The sequence below is a fragment of the Talpa occidentalis genome, unplaced genomic scaffold (genome assembly GCF_014898055.3).
Source record: "Talpa occidentalis isolate TD23 unplaced genomic scaffold, MPIMG_talOcc4v2.1 talOcc4.3, whole genome shotgun sequence".
NCBI classification, from domain to species: Eukaryota; Metazoa; Chordata; class Mammalia; order Eulipotyphla; family Talpidae; genus Talpa; species Talpa occidentalis.
The window spans coordinates 92,127,867-92,141,955 of record NW_023603184.1 but is presented as its reverse complement, the minus strand read 5'-3'; the positions used below and the strand labels follow the sequence as shown (position 1 = coordinate 92,141,955).

At 44.9% G+C, this 14,089-nt stretch overlaps 1 protein-coding gene across 12 annotated transcripts in view; it reads right to left on the bottom strand.

Annotated features, from left to right (window-relative positions):
* TANC1 (tetratricopeptide repeat, ankyrin repeat and coiled-coil containing 1) overlaps positions 1-14,089 on the bottom strand; it is a 235,872-nt gene that overhangs the window by 34,061 nt on the left and 187,722 nt on the right. For all 12 annotated transcript variants that reach the window (XM_037523385.2, XM_054699751.1, XM_054699750.1 and 9 more), the window contains 3 exons: positions 7,680-7,916; positions 6,122-6,307; positions 3,911-3,989 (listed from right to left, as the gene is read on the bottom strand). In XM_037523385.2, the coding sequence (XP_037379282.1) occupies positions 3,911-3,989; positions 6,122-6,307; positions 7,680-7,916 (502 nt within the window). The remainder of the gene's footprint in view (positions 1-3,910; positions 3,990-6,121; positions 6,308-7,679; positions 7,917-14,089) is intronic.

Below are 14,089 nucleotides of genomic sequence, written 5' to 3'. Positions count from 1 at the left end.
TGATGGGCTCTGCGTCATCAGCCGGAGGGGCTCAGAGCACAAGCCTGTCCCTCTTCTCATCGTGCCCACATGGACTGGCCAGAGAGAAGGGACGCGGAGGGGCTGTGGCTCCCTGTGCTCCCTCCTCTCTGGCAGTCCCTTGTCACCAGCTCTCACTGATGACCTGCTGCTTCCCATTTGCTAGAGGCATGAAAACCAGTTTTGCAACATAAAGTAGACAGACTGGGAGGGCAAGGCTATTGTTTCTTGGCAGGGAAGGGGAGAGGACTTTGTGCAGGGATTTAGCATCCCCACCTCTGGATATAGCTGTGAGAAGAGGTGGGCAAGTAGGGGGCTCCCAACAGGACAACAGGGCTGCCTAAATAGAGCAAGCAGGCCCTTCAAGAGCAGACAAGTGAGCCACAGATTCCCTCAGACCCCTTGCCTGGTAACCCTGTCAGCTGGTATTTTAAAGTCAAGCTGTTTATTGATAAATGTCTACTGAACAGACTGCATAAAGTCATACAAATGTTTAAGAGAAAGAATGAACCACATTATCCACGCGCAGCTTCCAGCTGTTTCCTCATCTTCCCACACTCCCTACAGAATCACTCTCAGCTTACTCTAGAGCCTGTCGAGAGCCAAACAAGCTCCTTTCTAGAATGATTTAGACACAAAGCACCAATGGCCACACCCTGGAATGAGGACCAAACAAAACCAGGAAGCCAGACAATGGCTTTCACATCCGAGGGTCCCAGGCAAGTAGAAGCAGGGTGCAGGTCAGCGCAGCCCACAGGCTGCGAAGCACCAGGATTGTGGCCGGTGGGAATGCGTCAGCGAGCTTGCCCACTGCTCACACCGTCAGGACCCCAGCCTCCTGTTGCATGTGGCACCCAGGTTAGGTATCAAGGACCCCATATGGCTGGATCCTAAGCCATCAAAAACTTTTGCAAGATTTTAGAGTATTCCTCTGACAACCGCAGACCGAGAAAGCAGAAGGGTGAGAGGTAGCACTGGTGCTACCTCTGCACTTGATCTTAGTCAAAAGGCCGAGAAATGACTGTGTGCTCCTCTCTGAAGGAATGTAGTGAAGAGCACCAGACAGAAAAGAGCAGCGAAGGCAGGGCTACTTCTACTGCTCCGCAGTCTATGCAAAGCTACCGTGGCCTCTAAGCTGGGAAATAGCACTTAGCTTTTTCTTGGTTTAAGTTTACATAGTCTCTAAAACTCTTTAGAGTGAGGAAGTTCACAGTAATACCTCCAGACAAAGGGTATGAACCACTACCCAGGCTGCAAAGTGGTATGAAGGTTATCATGAGTCTTGGAAGGGAGGGACTGAATAATTCACCTATTCATTCAAGTTCATTGGATGTGTATGATTATCAATCAAAATAAGTATAAACTACATTCATATCACACATCAAACTTGCATAATGGCATAATGCAATGTTACTTCAATAAGAAATTATATATTTAAATAATGATGGAAAGTCTGTCGTTTCTTTTAAAAATCTCTTTAGCTATTGGCCTACGCAGATTCTCAAAGGGGTAGATACTGAAATTTAGGAGTGGTCATTGGAGACCAGAGAGAGTACTCACCAACAGCCCTTCCCTGGATATCTTTCTTCCAGAAACAAACAAACATCTTTAGTATTAACTGTAGGAGGTTCCCATTTGGGCTGAATGTGCATTATTAAGAATACTGCATTAATCCCCACCATGATCCATATGCACCTTTCATTCTGTGTCATTGCAGTAAGTGAGGCAGTTTCATTGGGGTTCCCTGTTTACCTGAAGTCACCTGAAATCACCTGTGATGCTTGTTAAGAAAGTAAGAGTACTGGGTTCACCCTAGATCTACTTATGTTATTGTGATTTATAATAATAAACATATTTGGTCTCTGTCCAGTTTCTGGACAGAGCTCCTAAATATCTTGGAACTTTCAAAGTGGTAAGAGTGACATATGTGTCTTTGCTGCACTGATAAGGTAACATTTGGAAATCACATAAGGATAGGGGCTGGCTGCCAGAAGAACCAGCCACATGATGAGAAGACTGGAAAACTCAGTTCCACCCTAGATTGAATCAACTGCCAGTGGCCAGTAAGTTAATCAATTGTACCTCTGTTATGTGCCTCCATAAAAACCCACAAGGATAGGGATGGAAAGCTTCCAGGGCTGGGAACCATAATGCTCTCACATGCCACCCTGCCCCAATACCATGAAGACAAAAGGTCCTTTGTTTGAGACCTCGCCCAATGTACCTCTTCATCTGACTGTTGATTCTATCTTTTAATATCCTTTGTAATAAATTGTTAAGCTGGTAAATAAATGGGTTTCCTGAGTTCTGTGATTGGCTCTAGAAAATTCATTGAACCCAAGGAGGTAGCTGTGGGAACCTCTGGTCTACAGCCAGTGATAACCTGGATTTGCAGCTGGTATCTGAAGTGCAGGGCAGTCTCGCAGACCTGAACCCTTAACCTGTGGTAGCTGGCGCTATCTCCAGGCAGGCAGTGTCCTGGAGACACTGGGCTGGTCTGTAAGACAATTTGTTGACTGGAGAACTGCCTGCCGGTGTGGAAGAAAACCTGCTACACTGATGGGAACTGGGTACAAAACCAACACATTTATAAATCAGAAATCTAGGTGCAAGTGCCCTGGGAGGCTCTTATCATGGGTGCATTTAGTCTTCACCAGCATGCGAACAAAGTAGATACTATTTTCCTCATTGAATAAGGAAGCAGATTACCTTGTCCAAAGTTGCTGACTAGGTGATGAAAGGGTAGAGATTTGGGCCTCAGGTAAATACAAAGCAATGTCATGCACTGACCTACCCAGCTGAGTGCTGCCCACTATGGAGATGTGCAGAACTTTTCTTTCATCAAACTAGATACAGCCTATACTATTTAAAAGAATAAGGGAAAGATTCCATAAAGTAATAGTGGCAATAAATCTACACTCATGTATAGCACTTTGCATAATCCAGTCCCACCTGGGGTCCTGTGTTTTCCCTGGAAGCAGGGACCATGCCAGCTCCTCCTGGCACCATAATGGAGAAGCCAAGCACATGGCAGTTGTCCAAGGGGAGGGCAGCTCTAAGGGTGAGCCTGCACGCCCCAACAGGAGAATCTCTGAGGCGTTTCTTAAAATGTGAGTTAGATGATAAACTCTACATACCACCATTTGGCCTGTCAGGAAGTGAGAGGCATTTGAAATAAATAAATCTGTTCAAGAGGAATGGAAGTCACATATACTGTGGATACACAGAGAACACAGCGTACAAAAGCATACTACACACTCTTCGTTACACGATTAAAAAACAACTCATAAGTTAAAGTCACATTTCTAATACTGACTCAGTCAGATGGGAAATTCAACATGATTGCTCTGTATCAATCCGACAAGTATCCACCTCAGGTCCTCATTAGGATGTGCTGACCCAGCCTTCCTTCCCACACTACAGCTGAACACTCATGCCTGCCTCCAGGGGAACGAACCTGACAGCCTGCATTCAGGAGGCAGGGTCCTACTTTCAGTCCACAAGGCAGGCACATCCTCAGTGCTGAACACCTTTGGTTCGTGTGAACATGGGGTTAGCAGTTCCCACCTGTTCTGTCTGTGGGACTCACAGGAAGACCAGGTTGGTTAGGACATGGAAAGCAGGAACTCGAACCTTCTTAGGTATTTCTAGCTGATATTAACCCAATGCGGAGGATTACTAGTCTAATTCAAAATGACTTCAACTTTATTTGCTCCCAGAAAAGTTTTACTATTCATTTGAGAAGTTTTAAAAGCTCTAAACTTCAAATACCCATGCTAAAGGAACACAGTGCTGCATGTGTCCCAAGTCAGTCGTAAGACAATTAGACCAAAATGGGGGCTGAAACATGAAGAAAGCAGGCCCAGACTACGAGCAGCAGGACCATAATTACCTGTCTCTCCCCACAGCGAGTCGGTGCCATTGACGTCTATTTCATGTTCCTTTTCCAGCCCCAGCAAGCACTGGACCACCTGTCAGAAGTGGCAAGGTGATTTAATGAGTTCCCATAGCCATATGTGCTTATTATATCCGTATATCAGAGGAGAGAGTGTGTTGTTTTTTAACCATGATTATCTCATGCTGCACAAGGAGAGAAACTATAATGAAAACCATTTTCAAGCATAATTCACATGCTATTCACACTTACACTTGGAGAAGAATTAAAAAAAAAAAAAAAAACTCCAAGAATTTCAGCAACAGTGTTCAGGATTACTAGGTACTCACAATTCTAATGAATTCCAACATGACCCAAATATGCCAGCCTAATCAACAAAGGACACGGGCGATGACGCAAAGTGCAGTTTCTGCATAAAATGCCAGAGATGGTGAATCCAATTTTTCCACAAGGGAGAAAAACAAGGTGATGTGTATCTTCAATAAACTAAAATCAACAGCACTGTCCAGATATTTTTCCACTGACACACTCTTCTTTTCTGTATGTGAACCCTCCTGGTCAAAGAGGAGGTTGGGTCACGGATCTGGAGGCAGTGCCCATCCCTGGGGGATGCATGTAGCTGCGCCCGGAACCAGCACTCACCCTGCCAGCCGCGGTGTCAGAGAGGAAGATGAGGCTGGCCTCCCAATATGCATTTTTTGTGGGGCCCCCACCCCCGCTGCCGCCACACACGCTATGTCGATATCCTAGCCCCAGAAACCTGTAAAAGATACTTTAGATGTGGCAAGCGGCAATTTGTAGATGCAATTATGCATTTTGAAATGGGAAGACTGTCTTGAATTATTGAGGTGTCTATCCACACACACCTGACCTCACATGAGTGTGGGTCAGAGGAAGGGGGAGCTGGACGACAGCAGCTTTCATTGGCTGTGCTGAGGGGCTTCTGCACAGCACCCCTCCCCCCAGCTTTAAATCAAGATGCACTGAACATGAATGAAGACAAAGGTCACTGCCCTTTCTAAAAGGCTTTTCACATTCTGGAAACACTCATATTTAAGAAACAGTAAAAAACAACTACATTTCCAGATATGTGTATTTAACATTCTCTGTGTGTCTATGTATACAGGCATTAAAAATATGTATAGTTCTATTTTAAAGTAACAATAAACCCATAACATGGTAACACTTAACACATTCTATATATGAGTTTTTACACTGAAACAGATAATATGCAAGTTGTCTGGTATTGTTTCATATTCTTGCAAATCTTTCTTTATGCCTGTCTTCATAGAAGACAGATGCATTCTCTTGTATGCATGCTTCTGCATTCCAATTGTTGCAATATACTGTGCTAGTTGCAATGAACTGTTTTCAAAAACAAGCCAAAAGTTAGCCAGCCAGCAGTGTGCACACATGTGTGTGCAGTACCTGTGCACGTGACTGTCCTTGTGTTTTAAATGCTAAAAGTCAGCCAGCCAGCTTAGTACCCAAATTTACTTTATCATAAGGGAAAAGCCCCCCAACACCAGCAACTATTATTTTGAAGACAATACTGAGTGAGAAAAACAGGGGAGAGAGCGGGTAAATGTTATTAAATTCACAGACACACGGGTCAGGAGATGACAATTAAATCTTCAAACTGAGGAACAGTGACATCCACCATAAGTAAGTGCTGTATTTAACTACTGCATGAAGTTTTCCTTCAGAGTAGGAAATGCAAATGACAAGCATCCTTACGTGTTATCAGAGCTCTGAAGTTCTATTTTTAAAAATCCTTCAAATTCTCAAGAACAATTTTAGAATTAGGATTCCATGTGATTATTTTTAAAAGATCATAAGGACAAAAGAATGAATCAAGAGAAAAAAAAAAGAAAAAAGACAGTAGGGCTCAAGGGTAAAAATAGAAGTGGGAAGGAAGGAAGACAAGGGAGAGCAGAGAATGAGGCTCATGGAAGAGCCAGGGAGAACGCAGTGCCCGTGGGCGCGGCACCCAACAGTTTGGATGCTCTTCTGTTTTTCCCTCGTGGGAAGGGTGCAATGCCAATAGATTTTTATACCTCAAATCAACTGCTCTTTCTTGAAATCCTCCTTTTCTTTCATTCCTTTCGTTCATCACAGGCTAGCAATTCAGGAGAAGATGAGAATGGCAAAGCATCTGACCAACTGGGCTTCAGTGTCCCCAGAAGCCACCTGGCGGCCCCTACTCACCGAGCTGTGGCCCATGCTGGCGGCCGCCGTCAGCGCCTGCTGGAGGGCGTGGCTCTTCCTCAGTGCCCCTGGCTGGGGCGGACCCGCCGCCCACTCACAGGTCAGTAGGTAGCGGAGGATGTCACCGTGGCCCCTCAGGGCACTATGCACCAGTGCACACTGGCCCTTCTTGTCCAAATGGTCCACCTGGGGCAGGGGCAGGAAAGGGTCACAGTTTAGCATCACCCTTCCTCTGAGCACACAGGTACACCACTGGTGCCATTTGAGAACCTCGCCCACTGTACATGAATGCATGCACCTCACAAAGATGTACATGCAGCCCAGAGGCAGCAGACAACCCATCCTTCCCTGTCTCTACCTGGGAAACTCTGGGCCCAGCTCAAGGTCAATCACACCTTGCTTGCAAATGGGTGCTGTGCACCTCACCCGAGGCTTTGTAAGAGACACCTGCATACCCCCAGCCCTCCTCCTACAGAGCTTTTAGCTGTGATGGGAGGGGCCCTGCCAGCCTCAGAATAAAACCAAGCCACATATGGAAATGGTGGGGTGGGGATGTGCCGTGACACACCAAGAGGGCTTCACAACAACATTCCCTTCCTCTAAGAGCAGAAGTCCATCTGACTCAATGTATTTTTCAGAGAAGAAGCAAAAAGACTCCCATAGTTATTACAAAGCCTAATTATCTTTTTGTTCAACTTTAAATATCCTAATAAACTATAAAGAAGCAAGACAAGTATCCGTGAATTCTTCCTTTTGTTATCAGAAAGCACATTCTCTCTAACCTCCATTGCGCCCCATGAAATAGTAAATCTAAATAGATTATCACAAGCTCAGTTGGTCTTTTGCCATTGGCAGTTCTAGAATAACTTGTTTAATAATGGTTAATTCACATTAACGTTAATACGTCGATTAATTTATGCTCAAACCCTCTCATAGCTAATGCTGTTGTACTCATTTTACTGATGAGAAGCCTGAGGGACACAGACTAAACTACCCACCCGAAGTCCTAGCTTGGCAAGTGGAGAAATGAGGATTCCCGCCATCTGGCTCCTACAGCCAGGCACTCAAATACACAGCTTGTAAGACCCAGAAAGCTCATTTTATTGTTGAAAAAGAGACATGAAATAAAACAATAAAAAGAGGAAAGGGTTAAAATTACCAGGCCTTTAAAATCTTTCAACCAGCCCACTACCACATTAAATTCTCAGGTAGTTCCAGGTCATCACTTGCAGGCTTTTTAAAGAATGGCCCCAAACATATCACTGGTGCCAGGAGGGACCCTGAACCCCACTTCTACTTGGCAGTGTTAAGCAGAGGAAGAACTGATGAACACACACCCCTCTCTTCTCTCCAGGGCTGTGCACCCAAGTGCCCACCTCAGGAACTCATGCTCACAGGCGCCTGCCCAGCCACCCTGCTGTTTACGGGATGATATCGGATCATCGCAATTCGACAAAGCATGGATGACAAAAGGAAGGCCTGCCCCAGCTACAAGGATTCTAGCAAGGAGGTAAAAATATACCGCCTCCTCCCCTACAGCAGAGCTGGCTGAGCTTACCCTCGCCCCCTTCTTGGCCAAGAGGCACACCAGCTTCATGTGGCCAGCAGCTGCGGCATAGCACAACGCCGTCATGCCATTCTCCGACATTCCATCCAGGCAAGCGCCAAATTCCAAAAGCAGAGTGACCACTTCCTCATGGCCGAGGTGAGACTGGACACACAGGATCGGGGCGTTGTTTAACACTTCCGTCCTGTAGTTCACGTTGGCCCCTCCCAAAATCAGGAGGCGGCTCACCTGTTGGATAATGCCCCCCAACAAGATTAATTTCTGTATCCTCGTTGTAATGCAGTGGTTCTCTAACCTGGGTGTATGCCAGTGTCACCTAGAAATGCACTGAAAATGCATTCTTGGTGGTGGCAACGTAAAATGGTGCAGTTGCTATGAAAAACAGCATGAAGGGTTCTCAAGAGTTAGCAATTCCACTTCAGGGTATACATCTCCGTAATCTGCAGGGAACATATTCCAAGACTCCCAGAGCATGTCTGAAACCCTATACTATATACTAACTTGTATCCTCTATATACATGCCTTTGATTAATTTCAATTCATAAGTTAGGCACAATAAGAGATTAAACAAAATTAAACAATTATATTACTGTAATAAAGGTTATGTAAACGTGGTCTCTCTCAAAATGTCTTGTTATATAGTATTTTTGGACTGTGGTTGACCACAGGTAACTGAAAGCGTGGAAAGAGAAACCTTGGATAAGGAGAAAAGCTGCATGTTCAAAGGAAATAAAAGCAGGATGCTGCAGCGATACCTGCACTCCCGTGTTCACTGCAGCACTATTCACAACGGCCAAGACGGGGAAGCCAACTAAGACGTCTGTCAATGGTTGAAAAGACAAAATGTGGTAGGTACATATTATGGGCTATCATACAGTCCTTAGAGGGAAGGAAATTCTGTCACACACCACAACACAGGGTAAACCTTGAGGACACAATGCTATGTGAAATAAAGCAGCCCCAAGACAATACCGAAGCCCACATAAATGCAGTATCTAGAGTATTCAGACTCATAGAGACAGAAAGCAGAATGGTGGCATCCAGGAGTTGGGTGGGGGGGTGGAAATGAGGATTGTTTTCATGAGTACAGAGATTCAGTTTTATAAGAGAGCTACTACTAAAGCACATTCCCCAGCTCCTCTTGCTGGATTCTGGTTCAATAGATTTGGGGTAAGACTTGAGAACAAGCACTTTTAACAGACTCCCTGGTGATACTGATGCTCTTGGTCTGGGTTGCACATTGAAAAAAAATCACTCATCAAAATAACAGACATAACATTTTATTCTAGCAATCCCAGGATTAACTAACAGTGAGACAACAAAACTGAAAATCAATACAAATACTCTCCTTTTCTTTACAAAGAAGTGTACCTACAAGAAAAGGCAGAACACCTGAAAATGTTCAAAGGAAAATGGGTCGGTACATACAATGGAAAATGTACATATGGTCCTGGGACAGTCAGCAGCACAAGACTCCTTGAAAATAACCTGGTTTTTTTCCTACTAAATACTATATCCACCTCCCACTAAATTCTTCAGATCCAGATATCGGAGCAAGTTCTTCACAGATTTTAAATTAAAGTCATTGGCTACCTTATGCATATTTTAGCTATACTGTATCTTCTCCAAATCTCCAGATCACTGAAAAAAATGACACTCCTGAAAATACCTGTGGAGACACCCACTGTGTTTCTGAGAGTTCCCTTCAATGCTCCTGACCAACATCAATCACTCTTGACAGATCCTGGCAGATCTCCAGCCTGTCTACAAGGTGTGAAAATCAGAGACCATGTCATGTACTTGACCAGAGAGACCCGGGATCATTAAAAGATACGGCAGGAAGCCAAGGCATACAAAATTCAAGGCATTCCAATGATATGCAACCACAGGAGCAGCTGACAGAGTATTTACAAACTGATAGAAAAATTAGTAGGTGGCAACATTACACATCAACAGTGTGACAAGCAGGTAGGCAGGTTAGGACATAAAATGTATCCCTGAAGAGGTGTTGGTTGCTAATAGAGCTGGCACCCATGTGGCCTAGTCCTCAGTTCCCTCTCTGATCTCCTCTCCCAGCACCCTTCCCTTTGCTTCTCCCATTGTCAACCCCCCTACTGAGGTCATTCTGGGTCTGCTTGTCATAACAATGGCAGGCAGGCCCCAGCCTGCTAACATTTACCCTTATGGCTCCATCTGCCCTTCGCATAAATGCAGGTGACAAAGAACCACATCCTATGTGTCTCTGCTCCAAAGCTAGGACACGAGAAAGATGTCACCCCACCTTATATAGAAGACTCCCACTCTTCCTCACACACACATCCCACTTCTGCAAACACCTGTGTACGTGCATTAACCCCAGGCACTCTCTATTCCTCCACACTCTCCACTCAGCTTAGTTCACAGCACCAATGGCTCTAAGATTCAGATGTTCACAGAGAAAAGGGTAAAACAGAAGCCTCCATGGACACAGATACCCACATTTTGGAAAGCATCACTTACAGTTAAGGAAGGGCAAAGCACGCACAAGTGCAGGAGAGCGTCCATAAGCCATCAGAGGGGGCCATCTGCTAGTTCCACCCAGCTAAGCATCAACCACCCAACCCCCACCACCACCCAGCACCAGTGGATGGAAAAGCAGAAAACACACTGGTGAAAAACTAGAAAAGGCATCCCTCTGACTGACATTTCACACATGACCTTGGGTGAGCAACCTAATCCCTGTCAACCTGCTCCACAACCCACATAGCTTTGCTCTTAAAAACAGAACCAGACTTGGATAGGATTCAAAAGTATTTAAAATTTTAAGTGCTCATCAAAATAGGTTTCTAGAAAGCTATTCCCTTTGAGGAACTACTTTTTCTATAGACAGACTAGAACAATGGTGGAGAAATTCTTGGGATTTTATCAAAACCTACAAATCAGTTCTTAGTAAGAGGAGTACAGAAGAACCCTGGTAGTTTTTTCAAAACATGCGTAACATCACTGAAGGGCAGATTAGAATCTGGTCACCACAGGTCAGGCAGAAACAGTCTGTAAATTCCCTGGGTGACTTTGACAGCCTGAATCTTCTCCCTGCCCACCAATCCTATCAGATTCACAAGTCTAAGAAAATGGTGATGGATGATGTGTTCCATCAGCCCCTTGAATAACGTGCTGTGTGATTTTCAGGAAACTGCTCAATGTCTCTGTTTCAGGTCCCTTCAAGAAAACAGCAGCGTGCTATCCATACTCTCCAATAGGTACTCTCTGCTAACAATGTTGGAGAATGTACTTTCAGTACTTGCTGAATACCTCACAAGACGTTACCTTTAGGCCTTCCCTAAAGATGTTCATCAATCACATTCATCTACTTCTTTGAAAAAAATATTTTTTCTGTTGGTACAATGCAGCACAATTTTACCACTCAGCCCCCAGATTGCAATCTTACCCCAGTGCATGTTTCTTAGCCCGGCTACACACCGAAGCCACCTGGGAGCTTGAAAGTTTCCAGCGCCTGAGCCCCACCCTTGGAGATTCTGACTTGGCTGAGGCACAGAGAGTCCCAAGTGATTCCAGTTGGCAGCCAGGACTGTAAACACCTCAGTGATAGATGCATCTGCAGAGCACCAGGAACCCTGCCAGCTATCTGATTTGGGGCAAGCTGCTAACGCCTCAGCCTTAGTTTCCTCATTCAAAAACTGGAGTCAACAACAGTTTTACTTCTTTGTGATGTGATGAAGATTAAAAATGAATGTGTCTCACACACACACACACAGAGCACTAGCACAGTCCTCAGCTTCCTGTAAGTGCTAAGTAAATATTAATTGCCGGTGTTACAGTCACATCTCACGAAATCATTTAGAGGAAAGGGTCCAAGTCCCTGGCAAGGCACAGCAGAAAGCACGGTCCCAGGTGCCTGGTGACCTGGATCTTACCCACCTGGGCTGTTCACCAGCTCAGGGCACCAGAGAGACCCCAGGCTTATCTGAGGACAGACATGAGTCATCTGGAACCCGTCCACACCTCGTGAAGGCAGCTCTGCTCAACAGCCACCAACAGGCACATCCAGAGTTCTCACATGCCTCTAGCAGAGTCACCACTGCTTCCAGAAGGGAGTAAAGCACCAATAAAAGGAACTCACTTGAACATAGAGTACATGCCAGGTAATTTTCCAAGAGTTTTACAACCTCAGTGAGGTCTCCCACAGCTCATCTGTGCCTTAGTTTCACCAGTGAGAAGACAGTGTCAGAGGGTAAGGGCAGGCCAGCTGGCACCAGGCTCGCCGCTGCCAAAGGGCAGTCTAGAGGCAGAACCGCACTCCAGCAGAGGTGACGCTGCACTCCAGGAAGGGCTTTAGGTGTCCACGCTCAACACCTCCCCCCATGTACATGGAAAGTTTCCTGTCATCACAATAAAATGCCTCTCATTAGGTAACATTCAGTGGCAATATTAATAAAATATTGGATTTAACAAATGTAAGAAAACAAATGAGGAGCAGGGATCATGAGGAACAGAGGCACGGGCCAGTCAGCCCTGCTGCTCAGTGTTCTCAGTGAGTGTCCACGGCCGCTCCCATCAATACAACACGGTGAAGCAGGTATGCCTGCTCCTCTACACCAAGGGAAGGGAGGCCAAAATCCACACTTAACTCTTATCTACTCCCCTCCCTGCCCTTGACTGAGAGGAAAGTCAACCTGAACTCCCCCGAGTCCATCGCCTTGAGAAGCTGAGGCTGGGAGACAGTGGGATGTGAGCAAAACAACCAGGAGGCTGGGAGCCTAGAGGCAGGGACCCAAGAGGACAGGTAGGGCCCGGCGGGCATGACCCTGACCTGATAATGGGAGACCACACTGTCAGAAATCACTGGCATGCCACGGAAATTAAAATCCAAGTAATCTACCACGTAATCATTCCTGAGCAAGTCACTTTAATTTACCAAATTGGCAAACTGCAATTATTGTTCAAAATGACAGTCATTCCTGTATGACAACATTTAATGCTCTCTAAAAAAGGTCCCTTAATTGCATGCATAATTTTAAATTACTGTAATTTGTTCAAGATTCTGTGAAAACCCTTTTTTCTTTTGAAAGATAAAAGAAACAAAGATAATAGGGAGCCTTAAAATTCTATAACCAAGTTAAATAATTTGGGGGCTAGTATAGATGTAGGTCATCCTGGAGTTTCTACAAAAACAAAGTAAAGATGAATTACTCTTAAAATTGCAAGTATGTTGAAGAGAAAAGTTTATAATCCCGGGAGGGTCAAGCTCATTACATTTTAATCCATACCTTTTAATTTATTGTCTAGAAAGCTCATATTCAACAGAGTGCCACATTTTCCATTTACTTAACTCCACATTAAAATAATTCTGTGCCCATAATTCATTACATTAGTGAAAACAGATATTACCATTGCTATTCATGTTTCCTCCTTGCTGTCATTATACAGTTTTATTAATTGTGGAAAAAATCAAAAGATATGCTTTAGCTGAAAGGAATGATAAAACAACATTATAACAGTAACTGGGACTTCATTATGTGAAGGTTAATTTAAACTCAGCCCTTTTCCCCACCTTTCCTTGGAGTGACTCCATCTACAAAGAAGTTCCCTTCTTTGATTAACAGCAGCAGTTTGGACTTAGTTATCTGGAACTATAAAAACCAGGTCGCCTGTCCATCCACCCCCATGGGGTTCTGTTGGAAGGCAAGCATTCAAACCCTCAAATCCAGATAGTGAGTGAAAATGTATGAGGGAGCAGGCAGAGTGCAGGGCTTGCCAGGAGTTTTTCTCTGGGGTGCGCTGCCCCCAGGCAAATCAGGCTAAAACCCAAAGTGCCTGCTGCTCATCAGGCCTGGAGCCCTAACGAAGGCTGAGTCCACCTGCACAGGGTGGCACTTTTAGCTTTGCAAAAACCATCTGCACCCACTACGGCGGGGAGTGGACTTTCTGTAATCGATACAGAGCCCCAGCACTGGGCACTGACCCGACGAAGAGCACTGCTAAGTTCTTCTGGACCCAGGCTCCTCAGTCATTGTCATACTCTCCCCTTTATACAGCAGGAAGTGGAGATGTAATGGAGAGCACGGTGACTACAGTTAACACTGTGTGGTGTGTTTTAAAGTTGCTAAGAATGATCTTAAAAGCTTTCATCATAAGGAAAAATGTAATTATGTCTGGTGATGGATGTTAATTGGACTTACTATGGTGATCATTCTGCAATGTATACAAATACAGAATCATTAGGAGATACACCTGAAACAAATATAATAGGTCAATTATATCTCAACTAAAAAGAAGAAATACCTGGAAAGCAGGGGTGGGAGAAGAGGTGGCAGAGCACACCTCTGCCAGATGTGGGAAAGTGTGCATAAGGCAAGACCCCCATATACACACCCAGGTGTAGGTGCTGAAAGGCGGGAGTT